The sequence below is a fragment of the Pezoporus occidentalis genome, unplaced genomic scaffold (assembly GCF_034315485.1).
Source record: "Pezoporus occidentalis ecotype Australia unplaced genomic scaffold, CSIRO_AGI_Poc_V1 ctg63, whole genome shotgun sequence".
Taxonomy (NCBI): Eukaryota; Metazoa; Chordata; class Aves; order Psittaciformes; family Psittacidae; genus Pezoporus; species Pezoporus occidentalis.
This window is the reverse complement of record NW_026915977.1, coordinates 5886983-5906228: the sequence shown is the minus strand read 5'-3', so window position 1 is coordinate 5906228 and position 19246 is coordinate 5886983. Positions and strand designations below refer to the sequence as shown.

The 19246-nt window shown below is 39.8% G+C and overlaps 1 protein-coding gene across 8 annotated transcripts in view; it reads left to right on the top strand.

Annotated features, from left to right (window-relative positions):
* Positions 1-18902, top strand: part of AMMECR1 (AMMECR nuclear protein 1) — a 100108-nt gene extending 81206 nt beyond the window's left edge. For 3 of the 8 annotated variants that reach the window (XM_062640193.1, XM_062640192.1, XM_062640190.1), the window contains 4 exons: positions 1815-1929; positions 8602-8692; positions 10318-10414; positions 14452-18902. In XM_062640193.1, the coding sequence (XP_062496177.1) occupies positions 1815-1929; positions 8602-8692; positions 10318-10414; positions 14452-14566 (418 nt within the window). In that variant the 3' untranslated portion in view covers positions 14567-18902. Of the gene's footprint in view, positions 1-1814; positions 1930-3073; positions 5304-8601; positions 8807-10317; positions 10415-14451 lie in introns of those variants that run through there. The other 5 variants (XR_009968816.1, XR_009968815.1, XM_062640188.1 and 2 more) reach the window with 5 other exon arrangements.
* The last annotated feature ends 344 nt before the right edge of the window (positions 18903-19246 follow it).

The following is a 19246-nucleotide window of genomic DNA, read 5'->3' as shown; positions in this document are numbered from 1 at the left end:
AAAAGGTGGGATGAAAATCTGAAAGTGTGTATGTGTGCACTTACTAAACTGCTTCTAAGTGCAGAGATGCCATTTCTGGCTCAGAACACCTAAGCTGTAAAGAGCTGGATTCCTGGAGAGTATTCCAGGGAAGATATTTACTGTGTTCATTCATTTTGTGAACTGCTGTTGATTATTACTGAATACTGGGTTCTATGGACTTCTGGTTTGAGCTGGCCCCTTTGGTCAGAGCATACTCCCATTACTACTTCTCTCGTGTCTATGGCAACTCTAACGGGGGTTGCTTAGAATTACCCCTAAATAATGGCTAGTGTAGGCCTGCTGTTAATTAGTTACATAGTGAATTTGTCTTCATAATGAAAGTGTAAATTTCTGACCTATTTTGTAATGTCAAAATACCAAAGCTTGAGGAAGGGCTTCTAGTCGAAGTTCCAGTACTATGTTCTATTTTGTACTTATAGCATAGCTAGGGTAAAAGCCTGCCTTCCCCTCACCCCAAGAAAATACAGATTCTGTTTTAACTCTTCAGTGTATGGTATTAATTCATGATGGGAAGCTATTTCTGGTTATACATATGATGATTTCCTTTAGCTAAACCTTACATCTTTTTGCTTACATGTTCCTATTTCATCTGCTTTGATAAAGTTATACTACTCTTCATAAAATACACTGGTATGTGATGCAGAGACTTCAGCCGTATTCTAAATACCGTGGCCATGGCTGTGGTGATCTCAGCTAATGGCAATCACCGGCTGTATGACAAGTAAAATGAGTAAGAATGATCTGATTGTTAGCTGAAATGATGACACACGTGAAGTATTTCTAGTACTTCAGTAAGTCTCTTAAATGGTATTTTACTCCTCCAAAAGCTCAGTTGCAGAGCAGTGTTTTTGTTGGAGATGAGCACGTTTGTATTCATACATGTCATATTTCAAACCTTACGAGAATACAAAATTAGGAGATGCCATCCTCACTTTAACCTCCCCTTTTCCAATGTAACTGGTTCTTAACCAAACTTACGCAAGTAGGTTGTTAACAGATGTTCTTACTCGTGGTACAGCTCGCTGTCTGTTAACAGCTTTGTTTGCCAAAGTGTTCTGGCATGTGCACAGGTAGTTCCTCTCTGTGCTGATTTTACCCTGTTAGGTGTGTGTTTGTCTGTAGAGCGGTGCGTTAGCCTGAGGATTAGCTTAGCTGTGTGCAAGCTTCCCTGTTACTAATCGTTACATCTGCTTTGCAGAACATCCTCGAGTCCTGTAGCTTTACCGCTCTGTAGAGCCCTTGGATGTTTTTACCTTTATATATTCACCTTTGCCAGTGAGCATGAATGTTATTACTCTTTTGGGAGAATGTTCTGCTTGTTTGGATTATTTTTCACTGGGTAATTAAGTTCTACAGTTCGATTCCTGTGTTGTGTGTTTGATTACCACAGGCTATAGAATTTCCCCCTCTACTTTGTGGTGTATACTTTAATCCTTTTTGACAGATATTTCCTAAATTACCGGTAAAAAGCTGTTGCTTTTGTAACTTATTCCAAAACCTTTCTGCTGCTTCATTAGTGAGATTGTCACAGTAGAAAAATGAGCTCAGGAAGGACTAGCCCCAGAACACCAGCCAAGAACTGAACCAAATGGCTAAGGAGAAAGCTGGGGATGGTGGTCGGTGTGTGTGACCCTGGCAGCTGGAATATCAAACTGGTCATCACTTCATCGGGATTTTTTTGTCTTTTGCACTTTTCAGTTGATTCATTTGATCCTTGAACTTTAATTAAAAAAAAAAAAAAATCCTTTGAAATTGTGTTTTGTCTTCAACAGTGCCCTTAAAGATAGTCGTTTTCCCCCCATGACGAGGGATGAGCTGCCACGGCTTTTCTGCTCAGTGTCTCTACTCACTAACTTTGAAGATGTATGTGACTACATGGACTGGGAGGTAAGGATGTCAGGTATCTCCTAAGAAAATGACTTTCGTACCATGTACATCTATAGCAGAACTCACACCATGGAAATCGGCTGCATATATTTAGTGTAGTTGTCACTGTATATTTTGCACTTTCTGCGCATTGTTTTGTGCACAGATTGAAAAGATCCTTTTTGATAGAACTGTCACCTTAAAAATTTGTGCTGTGAAAGTGGAACCAAGTTCTGTTCTTGCTCACTTAGTTACTCAGAATAAGAATGGTCTGCACAGCTGTATTTATGTCTCATGCTCCATCAAGCAAGACATTGTCCAAGACCTCTCTTGCAGCAAAGTTAACTACAGGAACATGGTAGATCAGGCCATTGATTCTAGAAAGAGGATGTTTCAGTATGAAAGTTCAGAGTCTGGTGCATGCTTCTGAAACAAGCACTGCAAAAACCTGCAGTCCCAAAACAAGCTGCCTTTTTTAGCTTGTAGGACTGAGCCATTTATCTTTCCCAAAACACTCTTTGCATTCAAAGCAGGTGGTCTGCACAGACCCCACAAAGCCCCTGTACAGTGAGGCCAAGTAAATCATCGCTCTTGTTTTTCCTAGCATGGAGCAGGATCCATTTTAATTGTTAGGCTCTAGGAAACCTTGCAGGCGTTGTTTTGGAACAGCAGAATAAGAGATGAAGAAGCAAAGGCTGCTTTTAGAATGATTTCTGGGAAGCTGTACTGAAGGAGGTGTTATTCTGTATTCTTCTGCTTTTGCCGAATTATTTGGTATTAGACACTTGCAAAAAACAAGTTACTGAACTTAAGATGAATTTTTCATCTCAGTGCAACTGTTGTATTGTTCTTGAGTCTGTACTCGAATGAACATGAAACAGAAATTGAAATTGTCATGTATGATAGTGGACATGCTGTAATGGCAGACACAGTTACAGCATTTCCCTTTAATGATGATTTAGCCCTGCTAAATACTTAGGATGAGAAAAAGAAGTTGCTGTTGTGTTCCCATGTAACAAATGCATATTGAACACGATTGCATTTGTTGTTAAAATGGAAAGAGGCCCCACTGTATCACAGTGGTGTATCCTGCAGTAACCCCAGCATTATGAATTTTACAGTGGCTGAAAATCTGACAGAAAAGCATTTCCTGTTCACCTCAGAGTGGCAAGGACTCCTTACCTTCTGGTATGTGATTCTGAAGAAGATGAATGCAAGTTTCCTTTGGGGTTTATCAGCGTTTTCACCAGAACCAGAATTATTCATTTTTTATGTAATGTCAGACAGAAATAAACCTTTTCTGGAACTGCCTGTGCATTCCCAACCTGGAGCTTTGTTCAGAGAAGGAACTTGTCTTGTCACCGAGATGTTAAGAGCGCTTCAAGCAGTGTTTTCAAGTAATCAAAACTGGAGTGACTTTTAATACTAAACCAAACTAAAGTCAAAATTAAAAGTGGTAGAGTTTTTCTGCTTTATTAGGTTGACTTCTGGTAGTAACCACTGTGATGTTTTCGGTTTCATCGCATTTATTATAGTTCATTAAAAGTCAGACTGTGAATACACTCAGAAATGTCTCATTATGTGAGGTGCATAATGAAATAGCGTTTAGCTCTTTCCATGTGGTCTGTCAAAATTACTAGATGCTGGTTTATTCTCTCAATAATAAACTTCTGACATGACCCAACTGTTCTTCCTTACAAGAGAAGCTGAAGCCAAAGCCTGAGTTTAAACCTACGCTCTACCTCAGGAAGACTATTTTTGATTTTGTTCCTTGGAAGACTTCTGATTCATAACTAATTCTTGTATGAAACAAGGGAGAGGTTTACTTTCTATGTCCTTTCTGTATCTTGTTGCAAAGTCCTTGAGACTTTAACAACTGTAAAGAAGCTCAGTGCAGAACCGTAGTCTTGCTCAGTTCTGACTGATTTTATGGATTCTTATGATCTTCTTACTGGAAAGCCCTGGCTTATGAGGGAAGAGTGGAAGGGTCAAAAATAGAATAGTCTTTGTGTTATCCCTTTGCTTAGTTGCTCTCTCCTATTTCATTTAAGGTTTTTTAATGATTGTATCATGTACAGCTATGGATGATCCACAAGCTTGCCATGTAAAAGGGCTGTGGGTGTTGTGTATATAAATATGGGGAAGATAAAATTTGTAATTGTTAGTCTTTAAAGGGACGATTCATCACTGTTTGTGCTCCTGTCAGTAGATAGCTTACGTCATCTGTGTTTCCTTTAAAGGAGCTGCAGTTATGCAATATCAATGGCAAAAGGACATTTCAGGATGCCTATAGAGTATGACGTACAGAGAGATTCTGTGTCTTTCATCCTGTATAATGCTAAGATCGCCCTGAAGGACGTCACCCTGGTTAGGAGACCTTATTTCTGTAGGGCTGATGGTACTGATGGTCCTGAGGGGGCAATTCAGCAGGTTGCTGACAAGATGTCACCGTATTTCAAAATCGCCAATTCAGATGACTCCCAGTGGTCTGGTGGCTTTGATACGAGGTCATGTGAAGACCCAGCTCAGGAGTGTCTCCTGTATCGTGAAGCAGAGTGTAGATACTCTGTTCTCTAGTTAATGAATTGTCTTCCTGAATGGAAACAATGTATCAGTTGTCAAAACCAATGTGAGATCCTTTTGCAACAGAAGCTTCAGCCAAGTGAGACAGTAATAGACTGCTCTTAGCTCCCATGTGATTTTTCAACTTGCTGCTATGTCCACCTTTTATTAAGGTAACTAGGAGGAAGCGCACACCTTTATAGGACTAATTCCATGCCATGGTTCATGAGCATGCTTCCTAAACTGTAACATGGCATTCTTACTTACATGGGACTTCATGTGAATTGCAGTGCACTGTAGTAATTGAACAGATGTAAGGCTTTGAAATGAACTCTGGGAGTTATGAACTAGTGTCTCCAGTTTTGCTTTTCATTCCTAATGCAGATGCACTTGCATCTCATGTTGTACTTGGAACTCTGTGTTTACTTAGCAGCACCCCAAAAGAAGGAATGTAGAAGAGCTTGAATAGATTGCTGTGAAGTACCATGGCTTTGGGTCCTTTAGAAAGATCATCTGTTTGGTTTGTGGAGCTTGTAGGCCCTGCCATTAGGGTAAATGAGCCTACACTCAGAATGCCCTGTAAGTGCATTCAGATCCCACAGACGGTGTATATAAGGTATGATCAAGTTGTAGGTCTTGCAATTCCAGTTTCGGTGCTTCCGGCTCTGCCTCCTTGAGAGAGTGTTCTAGAAATACAGAAGAGAAGAGCAAAGTGCCTCGACTCGTTCCCTCTCTATTTCATGTTACAGCAACTGAACACCTTTCTAATTGATTTTCTCATTAATTTAATGAAGAATCTGGGGGGGTTTTGCTAGAAGGTAAAGCCTGTCCTGCAAACTCAGGTCCTCTGCCCATTTTTAATTAAAACATCATGAACATTGTAATTGTACGTAATTATAATTAGAAACTTTTTGGAAAACATCATTGTAATTCCACCAGGGTAATAAATAACTAGAAGTGACCACAGGCTGTTCCTTAAAATACCCTGAAAGAGATCTTTGCCCTGAAGTTGCTGTTCTTCAGTAAAGTCAAATCTGCAGAATTGCTTGCTGTGTTGATACAAAAGGCCTTTAGCCTGTGTGCTCTGGTTTAAATATTAGCCTAAACAGTTGTAGCAAACTGAGGTGTTGACCGAAAGGTGGCTTTTCATTGTTACGAAGTTAGTACGTTTAAGGGTTGTGGAAATTCTTTCCTTCTTAAAAGTGCAGTGGCACCAGCAACTCCTGCAGCTTGTATTCTTTAGAAGAAAGAGTCTTGATCTCAGTATTTTATTCTCTTTGGATGATACTCAGTGATTCCATGTACGTAAATAAATGATGCATTTAAAAAAGAATGCCTGCCATCAAGTGGAGAGCGTATCTCCTGAGTAGTCTTTAGCCTCCTTTGTTAAATCAGCATGTCATATTTAAGCCCTACTAAGGATGATCAGAAAGAAGCCAGAATATTTGCTACAAACGTGGGGTTAAAAAGCTGTAGAATTCAGCTAATAAAAAGTGGGGTCAGCTTCTAATAAGTAGCAATAATCGCTTTGAACTGCTCCATCTCCAGGCAAGTTTGTATGCAGCTATTTCCACAGTACTAGTTAGGTAAATAAAGGGGAAAGTTACTGTGTTATGTAGAATCAAAAGGAATACCTTGCAAGTTACAGATTCCCAGCCTGGTTTGTGTTGGAAGGGACCTTAAAGCTCATCCAGCTCCAACCCCTGCCACGGGCAGGGACCCCTTCCACTAGAGCAGCTCGCTCCAAGCCCCTGTGTCCAACCTGGCCTTGAACACTGCCAGGGATGGGGCAGCCACAGCTTCTCTGGGCACCCTGTGCCAGCGCCTCAGCACCCTCACAGGGAAGAGCTTCTGCCTAAGAGCTCATCTCAGTCTCCCCTCTTGTCAGTTTAAAGCCATCACCCCTTGTCCTGTCAAGCCAGCCTTTTATTTGGAAATGTTTATAGCTTGCTGCTGTTCAGAGACTGAGATGACAAACCGTAAGTACGTAGGAGGATCAGCCATAACCCAGAACAGCCTGACCTGGTTCATCCTGTGGTTAGGTAAATGCTTTTACTGGTAGAACTGGGAGGCAGGCACAGGGTTTGTCGCTGTTTAACTGGTGTGCTGGCAGTAAGGGCTGTCCTGCAGCTGATGCCTTCCAAACAGGTACTTAGCCCTTACCTTCCACCTTTGAGAGGAGTACTTTAGGAAATTTCACAAGGGTGCTCATCAATACAGGAACGTTGGTTCCCTGAGGAAGTCAAATTCCTGACTGTGCCCGTGCCGGTCTTAGCGTGGATCATCCTTATTTTGTTTGTGTGTGGCTTTCCATTTGTTTAGCTCAGGCCTGGTTTTGATTAACTGGAGATAAACAATGAAAAGCCATTTGTATTGGACTAAGAGTACTGCTTAGCTACACAGTTGGAATTCCTGCTTCACAGAATGCTGCAAGATCTTCCCAACCAAAGAAATTGTGGGTGCAGTTGCATTGCCTTATTAATTCTGTTCTACTCTTTCTCTTCTACAGACATGAGCCTAAAAGTCCATTAAAATCGTTAATGGGAAACATCCAGTCCAGTGCAATTCCTACTGCTTGAATGTTGGGTCGTACTTAATACATCACTAGTGTTTCTGCTTAGTTTCTCATGAGTACTACACTACCACTACTATGCAGAACAGTTGTGTAGAATTAGGATCTAATATTTTGCAGGTTTTGAAGGTGTGCAAAACCTGAAAATACTTGATGTTAGTGCTTAGGCAACTGAATATAGACAGAAAATCACCAGCTGCAAAAGCTTACTCTGTTCTTGGAATAAACTCGGTAGGCTCATTTCAGCTTCTAACACTGCTTCATTTTACTTTCAGGCCCTTTGGGTTCCTAATTACATCATCCAAGTATACAGATAAGATCTGTAGTGATTATATACCCCCATTATGAAAGTTAGGTTTAGGAGTATTTGGTAATGAAACGCTGTGTTGAAATTTGCAGTGAATTAAATTTGTTAGTCTCCAAGTAATTTTTCCTATTTAAGCAATGTGAAGTTCATGGGGAGAAATTGTTGAGGCCATGGCCAGCCACACCCCACCCCTGTTCCCCCCCCCTTGTGTCTTAGATAAAGATAAAAAATAAACTCTTAATATAAGCAAATATGTTAACTGAGCAAGTGGTAGAGCTCTCTCAATACTCCTGATTTTGTTTTCTGTCAGGCAGTTACAGTAAAATAGATTGTCATTGGAAAAACTTACAGCATATCAAATAAGTGCCATACCAAGTAACCCAATACCCTTTGAGACATAAACTGTTCATTTTCACATACAAGATTGGGAACTTTGGATTTAAATGGAATTAACAATTATGTGGGCATGAAAATGTCTGTCTGCTAATGCTGTGTGTTTATGCACAGAACTCAAAGCAACTGAAACCTCACTGGCACTGGAATGTATGTCTTTTGTGGCTGCCTGGTCCAAGTGCTCTCAAGAGAACTATTGCACCTGGAAAACTGGGTGCTTAAACAGTGCCCTGCAAAGGTGCCAAGCCTCTTTTATTGTTCTTGGAAGTTCAACTTTATCTACATCTAACTCCTTGATACTAGTAATTTTGATTTCCATCCTGGTATTTTCTCATACAAGGAAATAGGAATCTGAAGCTGAATACTTTAAAATGCATCATACATTGGCAGAAATTTGGAAGACTCCAGGCTGGAGTTCGCAGTGTGACAGATCTTTCATTGTTCAGTTGTTACTTTGAACAAAATTGATTACTTTGAAAACTGAAGCATCTTCAGATTTGCCAGCGCTGTGGTTGCCTGCAGATTTTATCTGGTGACCAGGGGATTTTCTCAGCAACAGCATTGCTGACCGAGTCAGAGGGAGACAGAACGACTTCTGCATCTCAGCTGCTTTCCTTCAGACCAGAAATGAAGCTCTGTGGTGGGGAGCCGAGGAGCTTATTTGTGCCACTGCAGAACTCACGAGGCTGGAAGGTGAATACCTTTCAAAAAGATGACATTTGCTTCAGTGCCACGTCCTGAAACTCCTCACAGAACGGTGTTAGCCACTGGAAGGTTCACGTTTTGGTTTTGTCATGATAGAAATCTCTTGTATCTTTTTTTCTTTCAGTGTACTAATAAAGCTGCCGATTTCTTGCAGGTGGGTGTACATGGCATTAGAATAGAATTCATCAATGAAAAAGGATCAAAACGCACCGCCACCTACTTACCGGAGGTTGCAAAGGAGCAAGGTCATTGTTGCACTTTATTTCATATGATCTGGTGAAGAATTTAAACATACATATAAATCTAAAATGCAATATTTGACCTTGCACTGATGTCAGATGATGGAGCAATATTTAATTGTAAGAAGACTCTTATATAAAATGCCGATTACATGCCTGTGTCAGTCCCCCTTGCAGGGATTCAGTAACCTGTAGCTGTTTTAAAACTAGTCATAAATGCAGCATAGCTGTAGGAAATAAAATATGGAGGGGTGGTACATGCTGTCAACCAACTTCCCAGTTGTTAAAAGCTGCCAGTTTTCATAGTTGTTAGCTGTGATATTGGTGACATGCAAAATCTCTGTTAAGTCATGGGATGTATATTTAACTTACAGCTGAGCTCTTCCAAAATTTGCAATGAAAAGTGTTGGGTCTTTTTATTCAGTTACAGGTACTTTCTGCTAGTTCTTCATACCTTTTATGAGCACTGGCTTCCCAGGTTTTCTGATGGATGGAAGGGAATTGCTTTCATTAATGTTGTTAAAGGCCCTTTTTATAGAGGCACAGAATTAATTTTGTGAATTAAAACCTGTAGTAGATTTTGTGGAACAGTAATCATTTGGACTAAGCAGCTGACTATGACCACTATGGAGATTTTCTTCCAGGCTTGACAGCATCTCTCTATCTTGTACATTTTGCATTGTTGTTGGGTTTTGGGGTGGGGTTTTTTTAGCCTTTTTATATTTGAATTGGTCTACTAAGGAATAGGATCATACCTTTAGTGAGGATCATCTTTAATTGATAATTCTGTTTCCAAATAGTCACTTAAAAATTTAGAGGCTTTCCAAGCTGCTTTTTTTAAATTCAGGGATTTGGTGGGGTGGGGTGTGTTTAAATTTCTAGATAGCTTTAGCAGACCGTGCACTGCAATCTGACTTACAGCACCCACAACTACTCATTTGTATTTTTTTATGTACCCCAAACTACCTTTATTTTAATGTAACAATGTGACTAATCTAATTGCATCTTTTGGAAATAACATGTCAGACAGCTACTGAAAATATTAGGCTTTTAAAATCAATAAATAGGGGTTATGAATAGCATGAAAATGTTATTGAGAACAGTGATGACTGAGGTTTTAAACCATCACTTTTTTAATTACCCAGACACCTACAACGTAATACAGTAGTTCTGAAATCAGATGTATCACTGTAAAGTTGTTATATTTATGAATAAGTCTCACCTCAAATTCTCTGCACAAGCTCAGCTAATAATTCTTTTAAATTTTATACAGAAATTTAGTTTTTGATGCTATCCTAGGTATTTATAAAGTAATTGTGATACATTATTGTACCTGAACATTGCAGAAAGGTTTAATTTTGTATCCTGCCCTAGTCTAAGACACCTGGATATAGTGGGTCCACCGTTAATATATTACAACTACAAGACAGAGATGTCTCCTGTTTGTAGAGTAAACTGTGTGTAACCAACTCCTTTAGCTGTTCTAAGGAGGGAAGAATGTTCTATGTTTGATACAGAATGTCAGCAGAGCACTTTAATTATCAGTAACTCTATGTACTGTCTGTATTTTTGCAACATCTATTCTTATTGCTGTATTTCTTACTAAGTTTTACTACTGTCAAATCCAACAGGATGGGACCACATTCAAACCATAGATTCCTTATTGAGGAAAGGAGGCTACAAGGCTCCGATTACTAATGAATTCAGGAAAACAATAAAGCTAACCAGGTATGCATCGGGGGAGACCACAGATAAGTCCTGTTTTTGTAGTACTGTGATGTGTTCATTGGCAAGTGCTCATTTCAGATGTTAATAGTAAGCTTTCCCGTATATATTATTAATGATTTGTTTCTTTTCACAATAGCAGTGTGGACTTCTGAGAGTATCTGTTCCTTGCATAGGAATTAGTGGCATTAAGGAAGAAGGAAAAGGCTGTTGTTAAGTATCAGGCCACACACACATCAGGGTACCTGCATATTTTGTTTCATAACTGAAAAATCTTACTAGCACATTAGCTCTCGCTTTGTCCAGTTTGGTCATTGGCTGTAATGGATGTTCAGGGGCTGTTGTTGGGAACAAGGATTACTTGGCATTGTCCATTTGTGTTTGAGCAGATGGTGTGCCAGCTAGGTACCTGATCCGAGAGCCAGTTACTGCTTAAACTGTGTCAGTATTCTCAGGAATGAAGACATTAATGTTTCATTTCCTACTCTGTCACTCTTGCACATGAGTGTGTTTTGATCTTGCTAATTTAATAAATATGTTCTTGAGGGTTTTGTAATGGCTGGGAGCCAGAATATTTAGAATTAGCAGCAGATATTCTGCCTCATAGTATTGTAGTTACATGGTGAAGGGTAGAGGAGTAAACGTCTGTAGGAACACCTCTGAAACTGTAGATTAGTATAAGTTTGTGGTATAAAATGACTGCTAAACTCTAGCTAGCTATTACAGAGTCCAGCTAAATCTCCAAATGCAGAACCCCAGTCCCCTTTTACTATTCAGCTGTATGTCTACATATCTTCTGTTCAAAATGGATATACAGAGATAGCTGAGGGCAAGGGTAACCGTGCTGTAGTTCTTAAGTTACAATCTCTCTATACCTCAGTAAATAAGGAATATGTTTTACTAGAAACAAATGTTCTGCATTACACAACGCATTCTTCTAGCTGTATGATTTTGTTTGGAGCAATGGGATGTGAGCACAGAACAAGCAAACCCCCCCCCCAAACCCACCACCGCCACCTCAAAAAAATCCCAGAGCATCAAAACCCCCATGTTGAGATATTTGAGTTCACAATATCCAAACTTCCATCAAAATCACTGGCCTGATGAAGTGGAATAGAGCATAATTTTAAATGTTAAGAATGTTTTTCTTTGGCTATTTTATTTATTTAAAAACTCTGCTTCTGCTGATGTATTCTGAACAGCAGTTTTAAAATAGTAACCATTTCCCAGCATTCAGACAGCCTTTTTCAGAGCCTCATGTTAACAACTTCTAGTCGCATAGTAAAGCATGGAAAAGTGGAGTAAGTGCCTTTAACTTCCTTTTCAACCATGAATTAAAGCAGATCTCCTGTGTGAATAAAGCTGATCAAAACTAGTCTAATTCTAACTATCTTCACTTCAGGCTCATACCCAGTAGTTCTGGACATGTTTTGAAGATAACTAAAAAAAAGTGGAGCTGAATGAAATGTACCAATTCTGGGGGTCTGAAATGCATAAGGACAGGAACTGCATTTTCTCTTCCATCTGCTCACATAAGATGTGATTCCAGCCAGGCTGCCTTTGGCCTACTTTGACCCACTTACAACTAACTTCAGTAACTGCTGAGCTTACAGTTGAGTTTCACTGGTGGGGGTTTCATTCACCAGGTTACTTGTCAACTCCAGAAAAGCCACAGCTGATCTCTAAGCAAGGACCAGTTTTGTTACATTAGTACATCAGTACCAAACACTGGAGTAAACACGGAGTAAACTTTGGTGCTCTGAAGCACAAAACTGCCTGTCTAAGGTGTTCTGGTGTTCTGCTCTGCTCTTCTGGCAGAGACGTGACAGAAGCAAATGCGTTTGCCACCTTCATCGCTGCAGGTGGTATCTCCACAGTAGTTGTAACTTTGTGTTGGGTTGCGAGTGCAAGTGGTTGGGCCATCTGTTGTGGTTTTTTTCCGAAAAAAAAAGAAAGAGAACAAAGAGAACAACCAGAGCAACTGCAGAAGAAAAACATGACAGAAAGGAGAGGTGGCAGTATTTTAAATCACTGCAGCTGAATTCACCAAACCTCATCTGCCAGATCTCTTATGAAAGGTCTTTCTAAGTGAAATTCGTGGAAATGTGGAATAGTGTTGGTTTTATGTAGATTTTATGCTTCTGCAGATAAGTGTAAACGTGGCGATATGGTCCTTGTCAATACTGATGCAAGTCTGTCCAAAATACTTGTTGTCAGGGCCCGAATTCTGGTTTTAGTTGCATAGAGCTGGCTGATGGTATTGCAGGACCTCACTCCATTATTTTTCAATGGTCTTGGGAGTCTTGGAGAGGTCAGCTGAAAGCTGGAGAATGTCCCATTTTCAGGAAGAGTAAGAAGACCCTGGTAATTACAGGCCTGTCAGTCTCGCTTCAGTGCCTGCTAAAATTATGGAGAAGGTTATTTTGGGAGCTATTGAAAAGCACTTCAGAGACAATGTAGGCATTGATCACAGGCAGCACGGGTTCAGGAGGGAGGAGTCCTGCTTAACCAACGTAATCTCCTTTTATGCCAAGGTCACCCATCTAGTTGACCAAGGCGAGATGTGGGGGTTTTATTTTAGCAAAGCTTTTGATACTGTCTCACAGTATCCTTCTGGACAAAATGTGCAGCACACAGCTACACAAATCCATCCTATGCTGGGTGAACAACTGACTGATGGGTCAGGCTCAAAGAGGTGTAGTAAAGGGGGTAACATCAGGCTGGTGGCCAGTCTTACTTAACTGGGAGGAGCTGTGGACTCCTTGAGGATGGAAAGGCCTCACAGAGAGATCTGGAGAGCTGGGGATCACCAACTGTATGAACTTTAACAAGAGCACGTGCAGGGTTCTCCCCCTGGGATGGGGTAATCCTGGTTATACATACAAACTGGGGATGAGAGGCTGGAGAGCAGCCCCGCAGAAAGAGATCTGTGGGTTTGGGTTGCTGGCAAGTTGAACAGGAGTCAACAGTTTGCCCTGGCAGCCCAAAGGGCCGACCGTGTCCTGGGATACAAGAAGCACAGCATTGCTAGCCAGTTAAAGTAGGTCATTGTCCCACTCTACACTGCACCTTGAGTACTGTGGGCAGTTTTGGGTACTTCAGTGTAAGAAGGATATCAGACTGTTAGATTGTATCTAGAGGAGGACACCGCAATGGTGAAAGGCATCGAGGGGCAAGACTTGTGAGCAGCAGCTGAGGTCATTTGGTTTGTTCAGCCTGGAGAAGGCTGAGGGGTGACCTCATTGTGGTCTACGACTTCCTCAGGGTGGGCAGAGGAGGGGAGGTGCTGATGTCTCTGGTGACCAGTGATAGGACGTGAGGAAATGGAATGAGGCTGCATCAGGGGAAGTTCAGAGTGGACGTTAGGAAAAGGTTCTTCACTGAGAGGATGATTGGTCACTGGAACAGGTTCCCAAGGAAGGGGTCAGGGCACCAAGCCTCTCGAGATGTCAAGAAGTGTCTGGACAATGCTCTTGGTCATATGGTTTAGTGTTAGGTAATCCTGTGAGGAGCACAGAGTTTGACTCAGTGATCCTGATGGGTCTCTTCTAACTTGAGATAGACTGTATGATTCTAGTTTAAAAAGAATTTAACTATTTAATGAAGCTGGGATTATTTTAAAAGCAGGATTTGGCAGACACTACACACTGATAGTTTAAAAACAGCCCCAAAATCTGTAGCAGTTGTTTACAGATTTTCTCCCAGGGTTTATGTAAAGAGCTGTCTGAAGATGCGGGACATACTCAATAAAACATCATGAGTTTCTATTCCCTCTACTCCGAGCAACATAGTAGGCAACAATTTTTAACAGTTCTGTTCACTCAAAATGTCTTCCATAAGCACTTTGTGGTGTGATTCAAGAATGACCCTGACAACCACGGTGGTTCCCTCCCTGCCCTTGTGCAACTGCAGTTAGTCTTATTTCTACCATCAGAAGTACAGAGTTGTTAGCATTGCACATACCATTGGGACAGTATTTTTAGTGTTACTTACAGCTTCCTGGTAACAGTTCTTGAATTTGCTTCTTTGCTCTTTTCTAGGTACCGTAGTGAGAAGATGACGATGAGCTATACAGAGTACCTTGCCCATCGTCAGCATCATCACTTCCAAAATGGTATTGGGCACCCCCTTCCACCATACAACCATTATTCCTGACACTGAGCCGCATGACCAGTCACTGGACCTCTCTGCAGACCTCTTCCCAGGAGACCCTGCCCCTTCTTGGTCTAGCTATCTCTATTACTGTACCATTTTATGATGATAGTTTCCGTTGCCATGTTGAGGCTTCTCAGTTGGTTAAGCCCATCATGGCAACGGGAGGGAAAACTGCATTACTACAAAGATCCCATACTTTTTTTATTACTGAGTCACTGCAGATTTTTTTGCAGCCTATATAGCCCTTGGGTTTTTTATGAAATTTTAAATTTCTACTTCATTAACATTGAATTATATCAATCAAGGCTTTCTGTGACTGTGGATGGAAGGAAGAGCTTAAGGATTACTGTTAGGGATGCTTTGCTTAGCAAAAAGGCATTCATGGCTTTTGCATTAGTAGGTATGACAGGGAATGAAACATATCAGATTCAGGTATTCTACTAGACAATGAATTGCATTTTCATAACGTTCTTAATAATGTTTTATGTACAATAGTTCACCCCCACAGTAAAGAGTATACATGTAGCTATATACATGATCTCCAGATCCAGCACATGCAGCCAGAATGTTAAGGCTGACATCCAGAATGCTTTTTTGGATGAAGAGAAGCAATTAGGTGTACATTAAGAGGTGACATTAAACATGGCAGCATTTTCCCAATCAAGGGGTTGAATTGATAGGGCACAACATAATCCAGTTGGCCACCAGGTTCCTTTGTGTCCCACCCTGTGCTGGGAATGGCAGGCAATCCAGCCCTGTCAAGACTAGTCATGATGATGCATTTGTAATGAGATGATGCCTTTCTGATGATCTCAAATTAGGAGTGTTTAAAAACAGGTTGGTGAGTACATAAAAACAGGTTGGTGAGTAGCAGATGTCATATTAGTAAGAAAATGGATTTAGATTTTAGTGCCTTTGTCTATGACATAACTATATACTTATATATAAAATTCTTAGAAAAAATATAGCAAACACACCAGATATTGTAGCAAACTGTGTTCAGTCTGCTCTGGTGTCAGGTTTTTGGGGATTTTTTTTTAAGTGAGGTTTTTTTATTTCTATAGCAAACCTATTTTGGAAAATAAAAATCCCTGTTTTGTTCTGCTTTTGAACTTGTTGAGTTTTTTCAAGTCATGAATAGTTAGATAAAGTTAACTATTGTTTGAAAACGAAAAAAAAAGAGCACAGGACAAGTATGTCATAATTTTACATGTTTTCATCTATTACAGGAATAGTACTTGAGAGCTGAAAGTACTGTGTAATAATTCAGATTCCCCTCCACACAGTAGAAGAAAGAGAACGGATTGGAACTTTTTCCTGCTGTAAAAATAGGATTTAGTAAAAGGTATGTGTGGTGTATTGCAAGGCCAGTATGTGATAGGGGCTAGCTCCTCTCATGTGCCTGCAGAACCCCGATACCTGCTGTAGCTCAGTGCATGTTCTAGGGGACAACACATGCCATCTATTACAGAAAAGACCTTCCTAATATGCGTGAATAATCCACAGTAAGCAGAAATTCCAGTTATTTTGAATAATGAATGTTTGTAAATATACAGATATATAAAATTCAGTAGATAAAATCAATTAAAATTCAGTTGTTTAAAAAGAAAAATCAGACTAATAGTAAAAAAAGGTTTCAATGGGGTTTCAAAACCAGATATGGCTAAATTCCGCTTATCCCTTAGGTGAGGTTAGCTTTGCTACTTAATTTCTATGGAGGTTCTTGTAGAAGGTCTTTGGTATTCCTTCATCCACAGCATCTGATGTCCAAATATTAACATTTTCAGTTGTGATGCCTTAATTTATAAGCAGAGGGCCTGAAATTTCAGGAGCCAAGAGATGCCAGCCAAAAGATGCAAAAATTCATAGATGTTTATACAGAGGCTATTTTGGATGATACTGTTATCTTGTTTCTACTTGGGGAACACTTGTCAATGGCTTAGTCTTCAAGTGGAAATTGTCAACAAGTGGCTACCTGACAAGAGTTGTGTTGGTTTGGGTTTTTTTTTTCTTACCCTTATAGGGAAACTGAGCACAAACTGAATCATTCTGCTGCAAAAAACAAGTCATCCAAGCCCATCTTTACCTGTCATCTCGTTACAGCTCATGCTTCAGCCTGAGCTCCTTGTTAGAAGTTTTTAAAGAAGCTCTATTATATATAGAAATATATATGTATGAAAGGTGCTAATCAACCTCAAGAAGGTCACGTGACTGGTCATGCGGATCTAAAATCATATCAGATTTTTTAAAAGCTCTTCGATATATGCAGATGTTATACAGAATTTCTTACCAGTGTAATAATGATATACTGATGAATAAACAATCCTGCAGGGTTTTAAGGACAAGGTCAGCAATACTTCCCACCATGGCTTGGGGGAAAAAAGGATAGTTTTGTCTCCTTTTTGTATACAGCATAATGCACAATGCATTTTTGTCTATCTCTTAGTAGCTGTTGCTTACAAATCTAGTTAAAAGGGTGTTATACAAACTGTAAAGGTGTGCTTTTGAAATGAGTTCATGCCAGACCCTTCTGGACCAGAGTTTTGTATCACTGATTAAAAACTGTTACAGAGCCTGTGGTCAATCAGATTGTATGCTATTTTTTGGGAAGGATTGGAATAATCAGTCTATATCTACAGTGTTTCTAGGGCACCTACCTCCTCAGCATGCAAGTGCTGAAAACGCTACGGATTGTTTATGTGTAATTGTGGGTTTGTTTGTACAAAATGTGCAGTTCACTGTGACGTGCACTGGGACAGAATAGGTCTGTTTGCTTAAAGCTGATCAACAGTTGCTTCCACCAGTGTCAGTCCCTCGTAGTTATGTTTAGTACCCATTTATGTATTGCTGATTCTAGATACAGATTTTACAATCGTTTTCGTTGTCTTTAATTTGGGTACTTGATCAGAAGTTAAGGTACAACCAAGTAGCTGAATTAATTTTAAGTTGGAATGTTAATTTTTTTTACACTACTCAGTTTGCCTTATTCCATTACAGAGATTGTTGGGGTTTTTTTTAATTCTTTTGCATAATGTCCTGAACCCCTCTTCTGTAAACTGAGTTAGACAACAAAACCATAGACTTGAAATGCAGCTATTATTTAGTCATGCTCCAAGTGGCCTTCCTTCTGCCTGGCCTGCTGTAGCACTGACTTCTCACCATCTCAACCCCAATGCTGATCACAGCAGGGGAGGGCACACTAAAGCTCTGACCTCAGATACGCTATGAAATCAAGGCAGACGAATCCATTTGCACACCTGGTGTTTGTATACGGACCTCTTTACTTGTCTTCAACTGTGCAGGTTTTTAAAGTCATTGTCTGGAGTAGGTTACATCTCTTATGTGTGTTAGATCGAACCAAAGAAGCCTCCAGCCATGCCCAAATGCTGCTCCTAAAGCCTGCCTTCCAGTCCTTACTAAAGTCCTGCAGGATTAAATGTGTTAACTTTTTTATTTTTGTACAGTTTCTAACTGATTTTTGCTAGTGATGTTAATGGAATTCAGTTTCTTTGGGGAGCCTGAATAGCTCCTCCACTGAAATAAACTGGTGACTTTCCTTTTATGTTAAAAAAAAGAAAAAAAAAGTTAAAAAAAAAAAAAGATAAAAAATAAAAAGAGAAACCCAAAGTGTGCCTCTCAGATTTAAGGGTTTCTGGTTACATTTATTCTGAAGACCAGCAATGATTCTTTCTATACAAAGAGATGTTTTCCTCGTTTTTTATTACTGTTGAAGAAAATAAAGAAGAAAAACCTCTTTCTTTGCTCTGGACCCAGTAATTGTGCTGGTACATAAACGCACTGAGAAAACAAACTTTTGTTTGGAACTTTTGTAACAACTTATGACTGTTTTTGTATATCAAAGTTGATTCTTTTCAGGATATTTGGATCTAGTTTCTAAGTTATTTTAGTGTTTTATATGTTACAAAGAAAAAAAAAAGATTACTTTAAATTGTTCACCAGCATCTTGAGTTATCTTTAATGCAATGGTGACATAATGGGCTTAGAGCTACCTGGAGTAGCTTGTAAGGCCTCATCTTTTCCTTCCTTCCTTAGTAACTTGATTGATTACAATAATATCACAGATTACCTGAACCCCCTTCCTTTATAACTAGATCCTTCTTCCTTCCACATTTAATTGCTATTAGTGTGAAGAAACTGTTGAAATGGGCATTTTAATATTAAGTACGGCTTAAAAAGAGGAAAATGAGGAAAAAGAAAAAAAAAATCTAGAAGGTTATCTGTGGGTCTGTGAGATATGGCTGTGGAAAGATATTGTAGTAGTTTTAACACTATTGTTATTACCTTTTAAATCATTTACCCAATAAATAAGGAAAAAGAATCATCATTTCTTGTTCTGTTTCTCTGCTTTACTGTGTGGCTTGGTCAGGTTTTTACTGAAGCGTTTGCACTGAGTGTGAGTGTTCAAGGCCAGTGATGTGTGTGTTGGGAGATTTTTCCAGTGTCCTTCCATTTTACCTGCTCTAGGGACAGCCTGTAGACTGGTGCCTGCAAGCTTTCAGTCTAATTCGGAAGTGAGTAACTAAACACTCCAAGTTAAATCAGGTTTTTTGTCAGTTATATCACTGTTTATAGCAGGATATTGATCAGTATTTATATCAGTTCAGTTTTGTACTTTTTATGTCTGACTTTAAGTGTAGGATTTTGTCCAGTCGTGGGCTC